At 27.4% G+C, this 14,774-nt stretch overlaps 5 protein-coding genes and 1 long non-coding RNA gene across 9 annotated transcripts; 3 read left to right on the top strand and 3 right to left on the bottom strand.

Moving 5' to 3' along the window:
• Positions 1-61: 61 nt before the first annotated feature.
• Positions 62-1,971, bottom strand: LOC127066281 (uncharacterized). Of its 2 annotated transcripts, XR_007782346.1 has the most exons (4): positions 1,794-1,971; positions 506-934; positions 327-417; positions 62-221 (listed from the first exon to the last, which is right to left on the bottom strand). It is a non-coding gene; the product is annotated as an uncharacterized LOC127066281 (long non-coding RNA). The 2 variants fall into 2 exon arrangements; XR_007782345.1 differs by having other exon boundaries at positions 327-934.
• A 21-nt stretch (positions 1,972-1,992) lies between these two features.
• LOC127066272 (transmembrane protein 41 homolog) lies at positions 1,993-4,781 on the top strand. Of its 2 annotated transcripts, none has more exons than XM_050999780.1 (4): positions 1,993-2,157; positions 2,554-2,677; positions 2,755-2,883; positions 2,982-4,781. In XM_050999780.1, the coding sequence occupies exons 1-4, from the start codon at positions 2,130-2,132 to the stop codon at positions 3,487-3,489; spliced, it is 789 nt and encodes a 262-aa protein (XP_050855737.1). In that variant the 5' UTR covers positions 1,993-2,129; the 3' UTR covers positions 3,490-4,781. The 2 variants fall into 2 exon arrangements, with proteins under 2 accessions (XP_050855737.1, XP_050855738.1); XM_050999781.1 differs by having other exon boundaries at positions 2,000-2,157; positions 2,557-2,677.
• LOC127066267 (uncharacterized) lies at positions 4,086-5,474 on the bottom strand. The gene is made up of 5 exons (XM_050999768.1): positions 5,135-5,474; positions 4,787-5,048; positions 4,505-4,712; positions 4,308-4,437; positions 4,086-4,234 (listed from the first exon to the last, which is right to left on the bottom strand). The coding sequence occupies exons 1-5, from the start codon at positions 5,466-5,468 to the stop codon at positions 4,143-4,145; spliced, it is 1,026 nt and encodes a 341-aa protein (XP_050855725.1). The 5' UTR covers positions 5,469-5,474; the 3' UTR covers positions 4,086-4,142.
• An 851-nt stretch (positions 5,475-6,325) lies between these two features.
• On the top strand, positions 6,326-10,045 carry LOC127066257 (protein DENND6A). The gene is made up of 9 exons (XM_050999755.1): positions 6,326-6,694; positions 6,778-7,096; positions 7,171-7,443; positions 7,513-7,698; positions 7,799-8,046; positions 8,123-8,313; positions 8,419-8,687; positions 8,765-8,977; positions 9,054-10,045. Exons 2-9 carry the CDS (start codon positions 6,947-6,949, stop codon positions 9,252-9,254), a joined length of 1,731 nt encoding a protein of 576 aa, XP_050855712.1. The 5' UTR covers positions 6,326-6,694; positions 6,778-6,946; the 3' UTR covers positions 9,255-10,045.
• Positions 10,046-10,251: 206 nt separating this feature from the next.
• LOC127066273 (lactoylglutathione lyase) lies at positions 10,252-11,829 on the bottom strand. The gene is made up of 4 exons (XM_050999782.1): positions 11,681-11,829; positions 10,984-11,279; positions 10,843-10,910; positions 10,252-10,694 (listed from the first exon to the last, which is right to left on the bottom strand). The coding sequence occupies exons 2-4, from the start codon at positions 11,277-11,279 to the stop codon at positions 10,507-10,509; spliced, it is 552 nt and encodes a 183-aa protein (XP_050855739.1). The 5' UTR covers positions 11,681-11,829; the 3' UTR covers positions 10,252-10,506.
• A 24-nt stretch (positions 11,830-11,853) lies between these two features.
• Positions 11,854-14,686, top strand: LOC127066262 (BRO1 domain-containing protein BROX-like). Of its 2 annotated transcripts, XM_050999762.1 has the most exons (8): positions 11,854-12,001; positions 12,087-12,308; positions 12,388-12,483; positions 12,544-12,722; positions 12,803-12,978; positions 13,052-13,284; positions 13,370-13,633; positions 14,495-14,686. In XM_050999762.1, the coding sequence occupies exons 1-7, from the start codon at positions 11,901-11,903 to the stop codon at positions 13,614-13,616; spliced, it is 1,254 nt and encodes a 417-aa protein (XP_050855719.1). In that variant the 5' UTR covers positions 11,854-11,900; the 3' UTR covers positions 13,617-13,633; positions 14,495-14,686. The 2 variants fall into 2 exon arrangements, with proteins under 2 accessions (XP_050855719.1, XP_050855718.1); XM_050999761.1 differs by lacking the exon at positions 14,495-14,686 and having other exon boundaries at positions 13,370-14,484.
• Positions 14,687-14,774: the final 88 nt, after the last annotated feature.

The raw sequence follows: 14,774 nt of genomic DNA, 5'->3' as shown, positions 1-14,774 counted from the left end.
ATATATATATATATATATATATATATATATATATATATAGGTACATAATTCTTACCTGGACGATCAACCCTACTTCTTCCCAAGTGACCACCATTCCTTTCGTAGGCTGACCGATGCATCTCTGGGAATAACGAAGGAGCAACCAGTTTCTAAATCGTCTACGTGCTTGAATGCAGAGAGATAATATCTTGGATACGTCCATCCTAGTTTCTTTACTTGTTCTTCCAAACAAAAAATATTTTATATTGTATCATTAAAATGGATACACGTATAAATCAAAGAATTCAAAATAATATTTATATACTTAATACATTTATTATACATACCTTATTGTACTTGCATTTAAAAAGAATCTAAATCATAATTAAAAATTTATTTTAATCAGAATCTATACAAACAGGATATTCGAAAAATAGCCTGGAAAGGAGATATTGATTTCCTTATTAATATCTTTTCTAGCGAATGGTATAAATTGCTCAAAATAAATGATCATGAATGAACTCACACATTTAAGATTCATGTGTGGCATAAAGTCTCTTTTCTTCAAACAAATGAAGAAATCTAAGGACGGAGGAGTAGGAACGTAAGAAGTTAACAGTGACGATACACAGGCATGCGATGTGGAGCGTTTTAACCCCTGGGATTCCAAAGTATGACTTCGCACAGGATCTGTCCCCACTTCCTGTTTCACGTCGAACGATTTCCCCGGGACAGGATATCCCAAAGTACTCTATGATCTCCACACAGCCGCATTTAGTACGACAGACAGCATCTGGACTTGGTCTGTCTTTGGTATGCCGGTTTGTCCTCGCTACGCGATCTTCGCTGTAGAGACTTTATTTCCCCCTCTTTCTTTCTCTCTCGCACCGCGTCTCTCAACGTTCTATCTGCCATCTCCTTTCTGCATCTCGTGCCGACCTTTCGTCCTACGTGACTGGAATTTCATGAAAACAAAGATAAAGATCGTCATCCTAATAACTGTCTGTATCTCAGTAATAGTGCGCTTAGGATCAAACGGTGATGAAAAGTTGGATAAAATGCACAAACGATTTTTTAGATCTTTTATAATGATCCGACATATCTATAAGTAAAACTCAAGAATATGTTATGAACTTTTATGTATAGAAAATTCTTTTTTTTATATTCATATAAGACGACGCTTATACTTAATGATTATGATTATTACTTTCTTCCTAATCAAATTCGTAATTAATATTTACATTTTATATAATTACCTCTTAATTCGATATATAGCAAACTTCAAGATTACGTATGTACGTTTTCGACTGTCCGAGGAGTCGGGATGTAGGAAAGGAAAGGAAGTACCAAAATAGATCGAATATTCTTCATAATTCTGATCAAAAAAAGGCGCCTGTAGCTAGAAATACATATATCGCTGCACTCAAAACGAAGATCCCTTTCCTTCTCTACTTTCTCTTTCGCTCTCTCTCACCTTCACCTATCCCCTCTCTCTCTCTCTCTCTCTCTCTCTCTCTCTCTCTCTCTCTCTCTCTCTCTCTCTCTCTCTGTCTCTCTCTCAGTCTCTCTCTGTCTCTCTCTGTCTCTCATTTCCATTAACTTTTCTTAACTCCAATTTTCCTTTTCGTCTACTTATTTACATTCTCGTTTCTTCGTATAAAAACACAAATAATAAAGGAATATATGAGAAATAACTTAAAAATATCATATTCGAAAAATTTTTAACGGACTAGTACAAATCATACAAGGTATATAACCGAAGCGCGGTAAAAATATTTGAGATCAACATTAAAAAGTAATATTTGGAATAGTACCTCATTATGTTTTGTTTCTGCATTTAAATTTGCATAAGAAATATAATAGATATATCATTTTTCTTCCCCTATGAGATGAAATCAAAGTAGGAAATTCAATAAGTTTTGTAGAATCGTTACTAATGACATTGGCTACAAATTGTTGACTCGCTTTTCTGGGACAATATGGCGGTATACTAGTTAATAAGTTGAACGGCCGCTAGTGAGCGCTCTTGTATCTCGTGTAGCATGAAATGGTATAAACAGTATACGACATTCATAAATCTTAAGTAAATCATTCGATAATATAAATGGAAGAAGTGTTTTTCCTGATATCAAGTAAAACCCGACGTAAAAATGAGTGCACAAATTAATACAAATACTGGTAATATTAATATAATTTTATTAATCGTTTTGAAAAATTTGTATTTATATATATAATCACATAGTCATGTTATTTTTCTTTGCTTTTAAGAATTTTATTAATTCGTAATATTTCTCAAATAATAGTATTTAAAAGATCATCTTAACCTCATTTTCGTATCTTTTAACTCCAATAATTAATTCAAATATCATTTTTATATATCATATCGATTTGTATTAGTTATCAATTTTAACAAAATATTTTTATATTGTTCGTTTTAAACTTATTTCGCGATTTGCTTACGTGGCTAAATATATTAATTAATGTTATTATATATTGTTTTAAATATTACATGTTATTAGCCTATAATTTGTAACATTTTATGTCATTTTAGATTGAATTTGATTATTTTTACAGTAGAGTCAAGAAAAATGAATGGAGAAACTTCAACAAGAAGGGCTATATTAACAGTTACTTTGATATTCATTGCGTCACTAACTGCTCTATCTTATGTCTATATGAGTTTTCCAGAATTAGCAGAGTATGAAATATTTTTTGTATAATTTGTCATGTTCATTAAGTTAAGATAAATCTCTTTCATATTTATTTATCTTACAGAGAAGAGAAGGAATATATGAAATTACCCTTTCATATAGAAGATGCAAAAAATCTTGGAAAATTATTAGGAAGATATAAGGATTTATATTATTTTGAAGTATTGGCAGGTCTATTCGTTACTTATATATTGTATCCTTTGTCTTAAATGTATTTTATATTCCATTAATTTTGATTAATATTTCTTATATCTTTTTCCTTACATATATATATTTACATATATAAATCAGTTTGCAAACATTTGCAATTCCTGGATCTATTTTTTTATCGATATTATCTGGATTCTTATTCCGATTTCCTATAGCACTTTTACTAGTATGTACATGCAGTGCAGTTGGTGCAACGCTTTGTTATCTTCTGTCATCATTATTAGGAAGAAAGTTATTATATAAATATTTCCCAGAAAAAGCTAATGAATGGACAGTGATGGTAGCTAAGCATAGAGATCATCTTTTAAATTATATGTTATTTCTTCGAATGACACCACTCTTACCTAATTGGTTCATAAATTTAGCTAGCCCTGTAATAGGAGTCCCTATAATACCTTTCACAGTGGGCACATTTTTTGGTGTTGCACCACCATCATTTGTTGCAATACAAGCAGGACAAACATTACATAATTTAACTTCGTCTAGTGATGCATGGTCCTGGAATAGTATGATAATTTTGTGTATCTTTGCAATGCTTTCTCTAGTACCTGTGTTATACAAACAAAAGCTTAAAGAAAAGTTTGAATAAATTGGTAGTGATAATTATTTATATTGTGACATTCCCCAGGATTGCTTGCTGGAGATGCATTTTATGTTCCTATATAGGAATATATCATATTAATAAAATAATTATTAAGAAACTTGTAATTAATCTAAAATTATTATTTAAGAGGATATATTTTTTATTCCTCTACATATCTGATCACTTTCAAATGTATTATATTAATAGAGAAAATTTATTTTTGATCTTACTTTAAATAATTCATATCTTTTAGTTAAATTACATATTAGGCAGAATTACAACACTTCTTTTATTTATTTTATTATTCTTTTAATGATGTCTACAAATATGTCTGTTTGACATATTGGTCTGCTGTATTCCTTAAATCTGTTAAATCCTTTCTTATAGCAATTTCTAATTTCTTATGAAATACTTGCATGTTGCCTTTTTCATTATATTTGTATAAATTATAGTATATGTAAATAATTACTAAAAATGTAAGGCAAACAAGTCTTGCAAATGTAAGTCTTACATATATATATATTAGATAGATTATTGTCTCAGATAAAATAAATTGTGATGATACAAAATATAAAATTATTTATTATAATATATAATTTATTATAAACTTTGGCAAAAGTATCATATTGCACATGTTTATTATTAATTTTAATATAATTCTAACAAAACGAAGTAAGATAACTTATAGAAATAGCAGTTGAATTAGAAACTGGTAAACTCATTGGACGCCAATACCACCAATTATACCATACTGAAAGAATTATAAAAATAAGTAAGTTTCCTTATATTAAAAGTAGAACATAGATGTAAAAGATGAAACATACATGTGTATCCATTTGAAAGAAGAATCGTAGAAGTTTTGCAATTTTGTTGACACTCTAAGCTTGGCATCATCTTTATTAACCTTGCTCCATCAGTAAATCTTAATATAACATTACTGCATTCAGGTCTAGGCTAAAATAAATTCATAGAATTTCTTATTCTTTTAATCTATTATTTTAATTTATTATTAATTTAATACCAATGAATAAAGAGGAGAGTTTGCTTCATCGATAAATATAAATTTCTCTATACTTTGTCCCCACCAATTAGGAGTTTCCATAGGTTTTGGAAACAATTTACGTATAATTCTTCCAGGTTTCATACGATTTATTCTCCATGTTATATGCGTTGTAAGAAACTCAGATGGATAAATGTCCAATCTTTTATCCATAACATCATGGATAGTACTATGTAATTAAATTATATTTTCATAATTATAAAATAATAATAAAATCAAATATAAGTTATCAACATAACTTACCGATACGCATCATTATTAGAAAATATTCTATTAGAATCTTCTTTAAAAGTATCATTATTATACCAGTATATCTCAGATAAATCTTGCATATTAACAGCTACATTATTTTCTGCTTTTGTATAAGGAATGCCAATATTAAATGTTTTAGTTATATTATGGTTTGTTAGATCAGGTACCGAACTCGTGATACTACATGGCCAACAATCCATATCATTAACATAAAAAAATTGATTTTCAACTAAACACCACTCATCATATAACTCTATATGAACAAAAAAATATATATATATAAAGTAAATAACATTTTGACAATATGTCTTAAATGTATTACTTATTTTTTTATAATACCTGACAACATTGGATATTTTTCAATAATTGGTAAAGCTATTTTACGCAAAATTTTTAAACCAGGATAAATAGAACTCTGCAGATTTCTCAATACCATAGTATTATAAGAAGGATGATTATATAGGCCAATGAAAATAATTAATAATGCAAATATAAATGTTGTAATATATTTTAATAATTTTAAAATACTCCAAGTTTTTTTACTATATTTTATCTCAAGCATTTGAAAGCACTTGTTAAACATTTCAGTTGTTTGTGATTCTGATATATTATGTTCAAAAGCATATTGTTTTATAAGTCGTATTTGTTGTTTGTATGCACTTAAATTAGCCATTCTTTTAAGCAAACAATTCAAATATTATAATAAATGTAAAAACGTATTAGAAATTAGAAGAGAAGGTTATGAAATCACGAGTTTGTCTCATTCTATGTCACTGATTTATTAAGGGGAAACAACGTTTAAGTGAACGTAAGTTCCTTTCACTGTGTTTACTACTAGAAACACAAATGGCATTCGTGTCAAATAAATAAGAAATGTTAGGTTTGAAAAATAGTTTCACTGAATACATTATTATGAATTAAATTAGAACACGAATAGTATCGAAAGCTCAAGGTCATTATTAAATCATGTCACGAATATATTGTACAACTCTTTCACTTTTATCGTATTTCAAAATTGATAAAATTGACATATTTTGGCGGGCTTAAAATCAACCAATGAAAATTTATAATTCAAAATAATCTCAATAGTCATAAAAAAGCCGCGTCAATATTCAGACGATTGTGACAAGTGATGGATGTTTCCGATACTTTGAACAATTGAATTCTTAAGAAAGATCATGCTCTTGATCGCTCTTGATTCTTTGTTAAGAAGAAAATGTTATATATTTTTTGAGACTAACATGAAGGAGAATTATTGCGACATACGGTGAAATTACAATACACGAAAAAAAGCTTCTCTTTCTACATATATCGGCTATTTACTGTGTAAATCTAATAAGCTCTAATAATATACACGCATGCACACGAATTTGGAGGTTAGAATTCGTTTTCTCAGCATTGAACACTATGAAGACTTTCTCTGCTGAATTTGGAGTGAATGGCGAGAGTGTTTACGAGTATCAACGTTCACATCTGTTTATGGTGAATAAAAACACTGATTTATATTTTACGCGCATATCACATGGTCGAATTTCTGTTCCTACTTCAAAAGTTAGTCGAACATACTTAACAGCGTACCGTAAGCATATAAAAAATGCATAAAGGAGAAATAATAAATATTAATTACGACAAAATTAATTACGATGAAATAGACGCATTTATTATGCTTCCATATATTCATTAAATAAACATTTATCTGATATTGTATCTGTGCATTTCCTGGAATTAATATAGCATAATTATGCATTAGAATGATTAATTTTAAAATATCCTTCAAAAGAACAAAGAAAAATAAATGTAGAAATGAAGAAATATATAATTGTTAATATTAAATATTTCTTAATAAATGATCATAGTCAATAAATATAGTACAATGCATAATACATACAGTGATATCATGTAAGTTTTTTGCTCCTAAATCTTATATACAAATTTTTTGCATGCGCTATATTTTATTAAATAATGGAATATATTTTTTTCAGATGTTCATATATCTATACAAAGTTTGTTGTAAAAATTAATATTGTGTTATATTATTAATAAATCAAAAGAGCATTATATTAATAGAAAAATTCTATGTGATGTTGTATTATCAAAGTATAATTATATACCAATGCTCAATATAGTAAAGAATTTATTTATTATTAAACAATGTCAGTTCCCTCTTGTTCAACATATACAGACTTACATATCTCAAATAGTAAGGAAGAAACAGTATATGCAAAGTGGGAACGGTTTACTAATTGGGTGCATTGTATATGTATCGTTACTTTTGACCTTGAATTAGGTCAAGCTATAGAGGTAATCATATAGAAAATTTAATATATCACCCTCTATATTGTACATCCTTTAATTAAAATATTTTTGTGAAATAGGCGGTTTATCCAAATCATATACAACTCTCTGAACAAGAAAGATCTAATGTATGTTACTTAGCATTTCCTGATTCTAACTCTGGTTGTATGGGAGATACACAATATCATGTAAGAATAAGGCAGAATGGAAATATGATTCAAGATACACCAGCTTTACAGGAGTATAATAGAAGAACACCTTGTTTTTTACAATGTGATAAAGACTATTACTGGGGCTATGTATATTTTCGTCAAGTTAAAGACAAATCTTTACCAAGAGGATATTTCCAAAAAGTAGGAAGGTTTTAATGAATATGTATACATGTAATTAATAAGACATATATATATATATATTATCTTCAGAGTATCGTCATCATCACAAAACTGCCATTTATCAATTTATTTTGTGAATTGTGTGCTTTGATTGCACCAGAATTTTTTGATCGTGGAAGTGCAGTCATGGAAGCAGTTATAAGGGAGATAGATCGTTGGCCACTTCCTGGTCCTGGTCAAATTGTTCATTTACCTCTTATGGGTGTTTTATTTCAGGTTTGTGCTATTACATAAACATTTATTCAAAATTTTTTATATCTATAAATAATTTTTTTTTTTTTTATGTAATGGTTACATCATATTTTGTTGATTTTAGACATACATTCCAAATCAAAATTATAAGGCTGCTGTACCATGTATTGCAGCAATGGATCATGCGCCAAATGTGCATGCAACACGAAGATTAATTTTAACATCTGCATACGAAAGTGATATGTTCAAAACTTTAGCTAGTGTAGTGAGTCATATACATTTATTGTGGGAGTTAGTATTACTTAGTGAACCTATTGTAGTAATGGCTTCCTCACCAACTACATGTTCAGAAATGGTTCAAGCACTTATCGCGTAAGTACATAGGTAAAAACTAATGATAATTGTGGAAAAACTAAAATTGGGAATTACTAATGGTCTGTTTTATTAGTATGATAACACCATTGAAATATTGTGCTGATCATCGTCCGTATTTTACGATTCATGATTCTGAATTTAAAGAGTATACCACAGATGCTCCTACTCCACCTGCTGTAATACTAGGTGTCACGAATCCATTTTTTGCCAAAACTCTACAACATTGGCCTCACATTATCAGGATAAGTAATGGTGGAACTAATGGTAAGTTTCTCACAGATGAAAATAAGGAATATATATATATATATATATATATATATATATATATATATATGTGATATATATATTTACATACATTATATATTTCAGAAACTCAGAAATATAGAATAAAAAAATCAGAGAATCTCAAAGTATTAGATTCAAAACCAGGTGTTTATACACAATATAAATCTTTTTTGCAAAAAGATAAAACAATATTAAAAAAGCTTTTGCGAGGTATTCAGACAAAAAGACCAGGTGAAGCACAAACAGCTCTTTTAAAACGTCACTTGATGGAATTGACTGAAAGTTTTATGATTCCTTTAGAAAGATATATTGCAAGTCTTATGCCTTTACAAAAGGACATATCACCCTTCAAAGTAATAATTTTTCAATTCATATAAAACTCTTTGACTATTAAAATAAATAAATTAATAAAAAAAATTGTTTATCTTAGGCAACTCCAATACCACAATTATTTAATCAAGATGACTTTTTAGCTACGTTAAGTAGTTTGGGACCTCAATTAACTACAGGTATAAAGGGAGATTGGGTAGGATTATACAAACGATTTTTTAGATCACCTAATTTTTCGGGCTGGTTTCATGCCAGATATACAGAACTAGCTCAAAAATTACAGGTGATACAATTGGAAGCATTATCACAAGCTGTATGTATTTTTATTGTTCTATTAAAAATTGCTATTCGAGTAGCTTGCATATTTATTAAATTCTATTAATGTATAGGACTTGAAAACATGGGTACAAGGAAAGCAAGAAGTAGAAGTTGTGGATATGATTCTTAGAATTCGACAAAAATTGGAGAAAAGTTGCGTTAATGATATATCCATTGATGATACAATCAAAAAGAAACTTCAAGAAAGAATAAATGACATTACGCATACATTGCCAGATGATTTACAAGTTATTTTAAGCCACGAGTCTTGACAATACGATTATATTATTAATTTTAAAACTCGTTAGTTTACTGCTATTAGTTAAATTGGGAACCAACATCATATGCCAATGTCAGTGCAAATGCATAAGCAAAATTAAGCTTCCAATACATGAAGCTTCTAGATTTTTAAACATTGATGACTATGACATAAACAAATAACGTGAATCATATACATATGAAAGACATAAAAAATGTAAATTTAAATGCTGACTGAACTTGTGCTAGAATTTTAGAAAGGTTTTAGTTATGCTTTATTTCTTTAATGTGTGTATATATATATATAATACTCTTTAAAAATATTTATAAAAAAATGAATTATATATTATCTAGTTTATGTATGAGATAAGAAAAGAACTGTCTTTAAAATGTTTGAAACTTTTTAAGTAACTTCCATTTACACATAAAATTTTTTAATCCATATTGCTTTTTACATGTTTTATTCATAAAAGTTTCTTTTAATTGGAACAATTCATGTTTCTTTGATCTTTGAAATTGATAAGGCCATTATTCATCCTTGTTTTATTTCTTACAATATTAAAAATCTTGCATTCAAATTTAATATTATATGCTCATACCCGAGCGCTATTTTTTATTTTATTTTATATATAAAATACTCTATTAAAATATCAAGAATCTCTCCAAATAAATATGTATACGTGAATTCGAAGTTCACTTCTTTATAATAGAGAAAAGATAAGATTTATTGAACATGTGCATTTGAGACAAGAATTGTAAATATTAATGAATATTAAGAATGGAATAAAAATTTATTTTAATAATATTCTATTTTATTATTATACAGGATTTAATACAGATAACAATTCTTAGATAAGAGCAGTGTATTTTTTTATATATCAAATTTGGCATCACGTAGTCGTAAAATAAAAAAAAAGTTTGATACTCTTTAGAGTAACACTATATTTGAATTGTATATATGAGACCGTACATTAAACATTTATTAATTTTACACAATTAACAAGCATGAAATGAAAAATAAATATTTTGATTTTATTTGCTTTACAGATACACATACTACTGTATATATTACAAGACCTAGAAATAGAATGTACAATTACTACATATATATATATATGTATGTTATGTGTCATACATAGAATTAAAATTTGTTAGTTTACTCAGCAAGTTTGGTGTGTTCATTTAGTTTTTCTGTTTCAATTATGCATTGCTCGTTTAATTCGTATATTGTATTTTAATCGCTTGTACGAAAAAATCTAGAAAATCTTAATGATTAAGGACAATGTTTGCAATATTAGATGGACTTAAAATTTCAATCAAATAACCATCTGGATCTTTGATAAAAGCAATACCCTTCATTTTACCATCATTAGGTCTTTTGATAAATTCAACATTAAACTTTTCGAATCTTTCACATGCTTGTTCTACATTATCTACAGCAATTCCAATATGACCTGAATATAACAAATAAAATGTTAATATAAACATTAGTTTTTAAAATACTGTTATAATTTTTATAAGTATATACATATATATATATATATATATATATATATATATATATATATACATAGAAAACTTTGTAAAAAATATGTGCTTTACCATATCCTCTAGGATCAGAATTTCCATTATGATATTTTGCATCTGGATCTGTTTCTGTACCCCAGTTGCTAAAACAAAATGATCATAAAGGATGATATCAATTACTGTTTTATGTTTATGCTTATTTATTACAATACATACTGGGTTAATTCTATAGTAGCTTTTCTAGAAAAGGTCCATTCAATGCTTTCTCTCCTATCTGTTGGTATATCTTTCGGATTTTCATAACCAAGAAAATAAAGAGAAAATTTCATTTCAGGGAAGTCAAGTTTTTGTAGCAAGTGCATTCCAAGAACTTCTGTATAGAAAGGTAATGATTTTCTTGGATCTTTAATACGATACATTGTTTGTTGCATAATATAATTATTTGTAATTGGATCTGCTTCCTTACAAAGCTCACGAGCTTCACTGTTGGTTAATCCAGAAGGTTCACCCATCTAAAATAACATTTTTTTATAGAGCAATTAAAAAGTTATTTCTTTTATATTCATAAAAATAGTAACATTTTCTAATATTGATTGATTATCTTATAGATAAAATACTATTATCATTCAAGGTCATAATACTTTGGATAGTCTTTAAAAATGTAATATAGATATATACATTATAGAAATGCGAATATTTATATATTATAATTTCAAGATATGATAACATACTAAATACAGATTCAATAGAAGTACTATAATTTTGAAAATACCATGTTTTGATATTATAATGAAGGTTAGTTACGTGTCTATCTACATTTTATATTAAATTATCACCGTTCATATAACAGTTTTATCTTAGGAAAAACCTATATTATCTAAAAAGAATAAACGATGTCTTATTTGTTTCTTACCTTTTCTAATGTCGGAAAAAAATAAAAATTAATATCGTTCACTTACAAAACGGAAGTGCGCGTATGATTAAGGATTCACGTTGTATCGTACGAGTAAAGTATCTTTCATTAACCTGTAAGTACCGTCTGCTCCATTTACCTTATCTGTCAAAACTGACAAATCAAATAAAGTTTATTTTTTCTGATTGATTCATAAATTATTAAGTGTGTTATATTAAAAATGGCACATTGGTTTCATCGTAATAATTTAAAAGCAACAACAACTCAAAAATTTGAATTTAAAATTAGTAATCCTACAGACGCTACTAGAAAACTTTGTAGGTTAGTATATTGAAAGGAAACGTTAATGTTAGATTCTTGATGTATTTTACAAATATAGACAATAATTTTCTTTTTTATATTTCAGTGACTTAAAATTATCTAGACATCGCCTTCTGGACTTAATAAGAAATGCTAACAATACAAGTGATTCTATTGAACCAGCCTTCTTGAGTTATCTCAGTTTGTTATATGGATTTATTTGGGAGATAAATACTTCTGAGGAACATGTAGGAAGACCAAATCTTAGTAAACTAAGAAATATTCTTGTATTCAAATGGACACATACATTACTTGGAACACATACCTTGTAATGCAATTATCCATAAATTAAATTAGGAAGATATATAATTTATTATCATTGTAAAAGTTTATATCGTTTTTTATAGTTCTAGTGCTGATTCAGTATATGAAGCAGCTAACATGAGTGTAAATGTGGGCCTTTGGTATATGAAACATGCAGCAATGATTGCTGCAAAGGATGAGTAAGTGTTTATATAAAAAAATTAATAAATTTTTTTTAAATATTTTTTGTCACGATATAGCATAACAATGGATGAGGCAAAAAATGTACATAGCATGTTAAGACGTGCTGCAGGTATATTTACATTTGTACAAACTGAATTTCTACCTCAACTGGCAAATCCTCCACCTTTGGGAAGTGATTTAGATCCACGTTTAATAAATGCATACGTAAATCAATGTACTGCGGAAGCGCAAGAAGGTTTAATTAGTCTTTCAAGTTTATATATTTTCTTTATTAATATAAACATTTATTAAATTATTATATAAATTATATTTTAGTAACTGTGGCAAGAGCAATGGAGTTAAAACATAATGCAAGTTTAATATCAGCTCTGGCGAATGAAACAAGTAAATTGTTCTTAGATGCTGCTAACACATTACGTCCTTTTAAGCCAGAAATATCTACTCAATGGATTAAATACTTAGAACTAAAAGCAGCATTTTATCAATCCTATGTAAGACATATATACTATAAAATATATCAATTTTAAATACAAAAGCATATTTGATTCAGATATATGCTTATAGGCATATAATTATTGTGGAGCAAATTTATTGGGTATGGATAAATGTGGGGAAGCAATTAGAGCACTACAAGAGAGTGATAGTTGCCTTAAGAAAGCAAAAGTATTATGTCAAGAATATGGTAAAACAAATGGTCCTGCACCTCGTGTAAAACCTGACCAACACACTGTTTTTAAAAGATTGGCACCTACAGTAAAGCTCACACTAGATAAATGTAATAGAGAAAATGGCCTTATGTAAGTATATTTTTAAGACAACAATATTTGTTTCGCAAGAAATAATTATTTATAAAAATAACAATAATTAAATGCAATTATCTAGATATCATCATACAATACCAGGAGAAATACCATCTTTGGATACTAAAGCTACTTTTGGTCTTGTTAGCCCTATTGATTTTCAAATGCCTTCTCCTAATTCTATATGGAATCTAGGTGTTTACAAAATATTACTTGGGATAACTCCAGCTAAAACAGAAAAAGAACAGGATTTACCACCTGTTAAAGAAGAAACTATTCATCAAAGTAGTAAGGAACCAAAAAATGAAAGTGGATGTGTACTACAATAAATGTTTTAATACACAAGGTAACTGTGTAGATACTTTAAAAGCGTTTTAAATATAATATATCTCTTTTATATTTATTATGACATCCATTGCAAGTTGTCATAAGCTTACAAAGATTGCATTTCAAGTTAAACTAATAGAAGCATAAATATATATATTTAGTTGCTTAGCCTTCGGTGCTGTTTTAATATATTTAGTATAAATATATACATATACTTGATTACAAAAAACATAAAATATGATGCAATAAGAATTATTTAAAACTTTTTAATAATATGCAGCAGTAGATCCGATCTACATGAAACTAAGCTTTTATATGTAGTGTGAAGATACGTATTATCATTGAAAGGAAAAAACTGTATTATTGATGTTGAAAATATTGTTATTTTTATTATTATTGTTTTTGCTTAGGTATTGTTTAAGTTATTATGAACTGATTTTCCTGTGATTTGAGACACGCACATACAAAATTTGAGCTAGTCGATTTTTATATAAATAATGTTTCTACACCTATAATTATGTGCAAAGGTATAATGAAAGTTAATGTATTGTACACATTTCACTGGAGAACAATAACTTTTTTTTATATATTTTTAATAGGAGCTATTTTTGAAAAAAAAGCATTTAAATCATGTTATGTAAGCTGTACATAAAATAGGTATTTAAATACTGCTCAGTTTTAAAATAGGAAATGCATGATAAAAATATATTATGTAAGAAGTATATATGTTATGCAGCTATAAGTTGATGAGCTTTATTATATAAATTTTTAGGTAATACAATTAAGCTATGATTCCTTGCAGCTTAATTATATTTTTTTTTGTATTTATATTTTGACTTATTTGAGAGTTTTATTGATTAAAAAATAATTATTTTCACAGATTATTAAAATGTAAATCATCGTGGAATTATTTTCTTGTGATAAAAAAACATACATATTGTAAGATTAATTTATATACCTATATGTTAGAGAAAGTTATCTTTATTAAGATACAAGATAATTTTTTTTTCAAGTATTATATATCATTCTATAAAGATATTCATAAAATATTTTTTAAAAGTAAAAATAAAATAATTCTAAAAAAATAATTACATATCTAATAATTTGGTATTTAATTTCTTTAATAATTTTTTCTTATAATTCCTACCAAAGTTTATTGA

The sequence above is a fragment of the Vespula vulgaris genome, chromosome 9 (assembly GCF_905475345.1).
Source record: "Vespula vulgaris chromosome 9, iyVesVulg1.1, whole genome shotgun sequence".
NCBI classification, from domain to species: domain Eukaryota; kingdom Metazoa; phylum Arthropoda; class Insecta; order Hymenoptera; family Vespidae; genus Vespula; species Vespula vulgaris.
Note: the sequence above shows the minus strand (reverse complement) of the source record. Positions and strands in the feature narration are given on the sequence as shown.

Bases quoted from the DNA above. Each gene is read 5' to 3' on its own strand.
- LOC127066272 (XM_050999780.1), top strand. From the start codon at position 2,130: ATGAGTGCACAAATTAATACAAATACTG. The intron at 2,158-2,553 runs GTAATATTAATA...TTATTTTTACAG, and splicing joins ACAAATTAATACAAATACTG to TAGAGTCAAGAAAAATGAAT. The intron at 2,678-2,754 runs GTATGAAATATT...TTTATCTTACAG, and splicing joins AGTTTTCCAGAATTAGCAGA to AGAAGAGAAGGAATATATGA.
- LOC127066267 (XM_050999768.1), bottom strand. From the start codon at position 5,468: ATGGCTAATTTAAGTGCATACAAACAACAAATACGACTTATAAAACAA. The intron at 4,713-4,786 runs GTAAGTTATGTT...TTAATTACATAG, and splicing joins TCTAATAATGATGCGTATCG to TACTATCCATGATGTTATGG. The intron at 4,438-4,504 runs GTATTAAATTAA...AATTTATTTTAG, and splicing joins ACTCTCCTCTTTATTCATTG to CCTAGACCTGAATGCAGTAA.
- LOC127066257 (XM_050999755.1), top strand. From the start codon at position 6,947: ATGTCAGTTCCCTCTTGTTCAACATATACAGACTTACATATCTCAAAT. The intron at 7,444-7,512 runs GTAGGAAGGTTT...TATTATCTTCAG, and splicing joins CAAGAGGATATTTCCAAAAA to AGTATCGTCATCATCACAAA. The intron at 8,314-8,418 runs GTAAGTTTCTCA...TATATATTTCAG, and splicing joins AAGTAATGGTGGAACTAATG to AAACTCAGAAATATAGAATA.
- LOC127066273 (XM_050999782.1), bottom strand. From the start codon at position 11,279: ATGGGTGAACCTTCTGGATTAACCAACAGTGAAGCTCGTGAGCTTTGT. The intron at 10,911-10,983 runs GTATGTATTGTA...ATTTTGTTTTAG, and splicing joins GCTACTATAGAATTAACCCA to CAACTGGGGTACAGAAACAG. The intron at 10,695-10,842 runs GTAAAGCACATA...TGTTATATTCAG, and splicing joins TTCTGATCCTAGAGGATATG to GTCATATTGGAATTGCTGTA.
- LOC127066262 (XM_050999762.1), top strand. From the start codon at position 11,901: ATGGCACATTGGTTTCATCGTAATAATTTAAAAGCAACAACAACTCAA. The intron at 12,979-13,051 runs GTAAGACATATA...ATATGCTTATAG, and splicing joins CAGCATTTTATCAATCCTAT to GCATATAATTATTGTGGAGC. The intron at 13,285-13,369 runs GTAAGTATATTT...GCAATTATCTAG, and splicing joins AATAGAGAAAATGGCCTTAT to ATATCATCATACAATACCAG.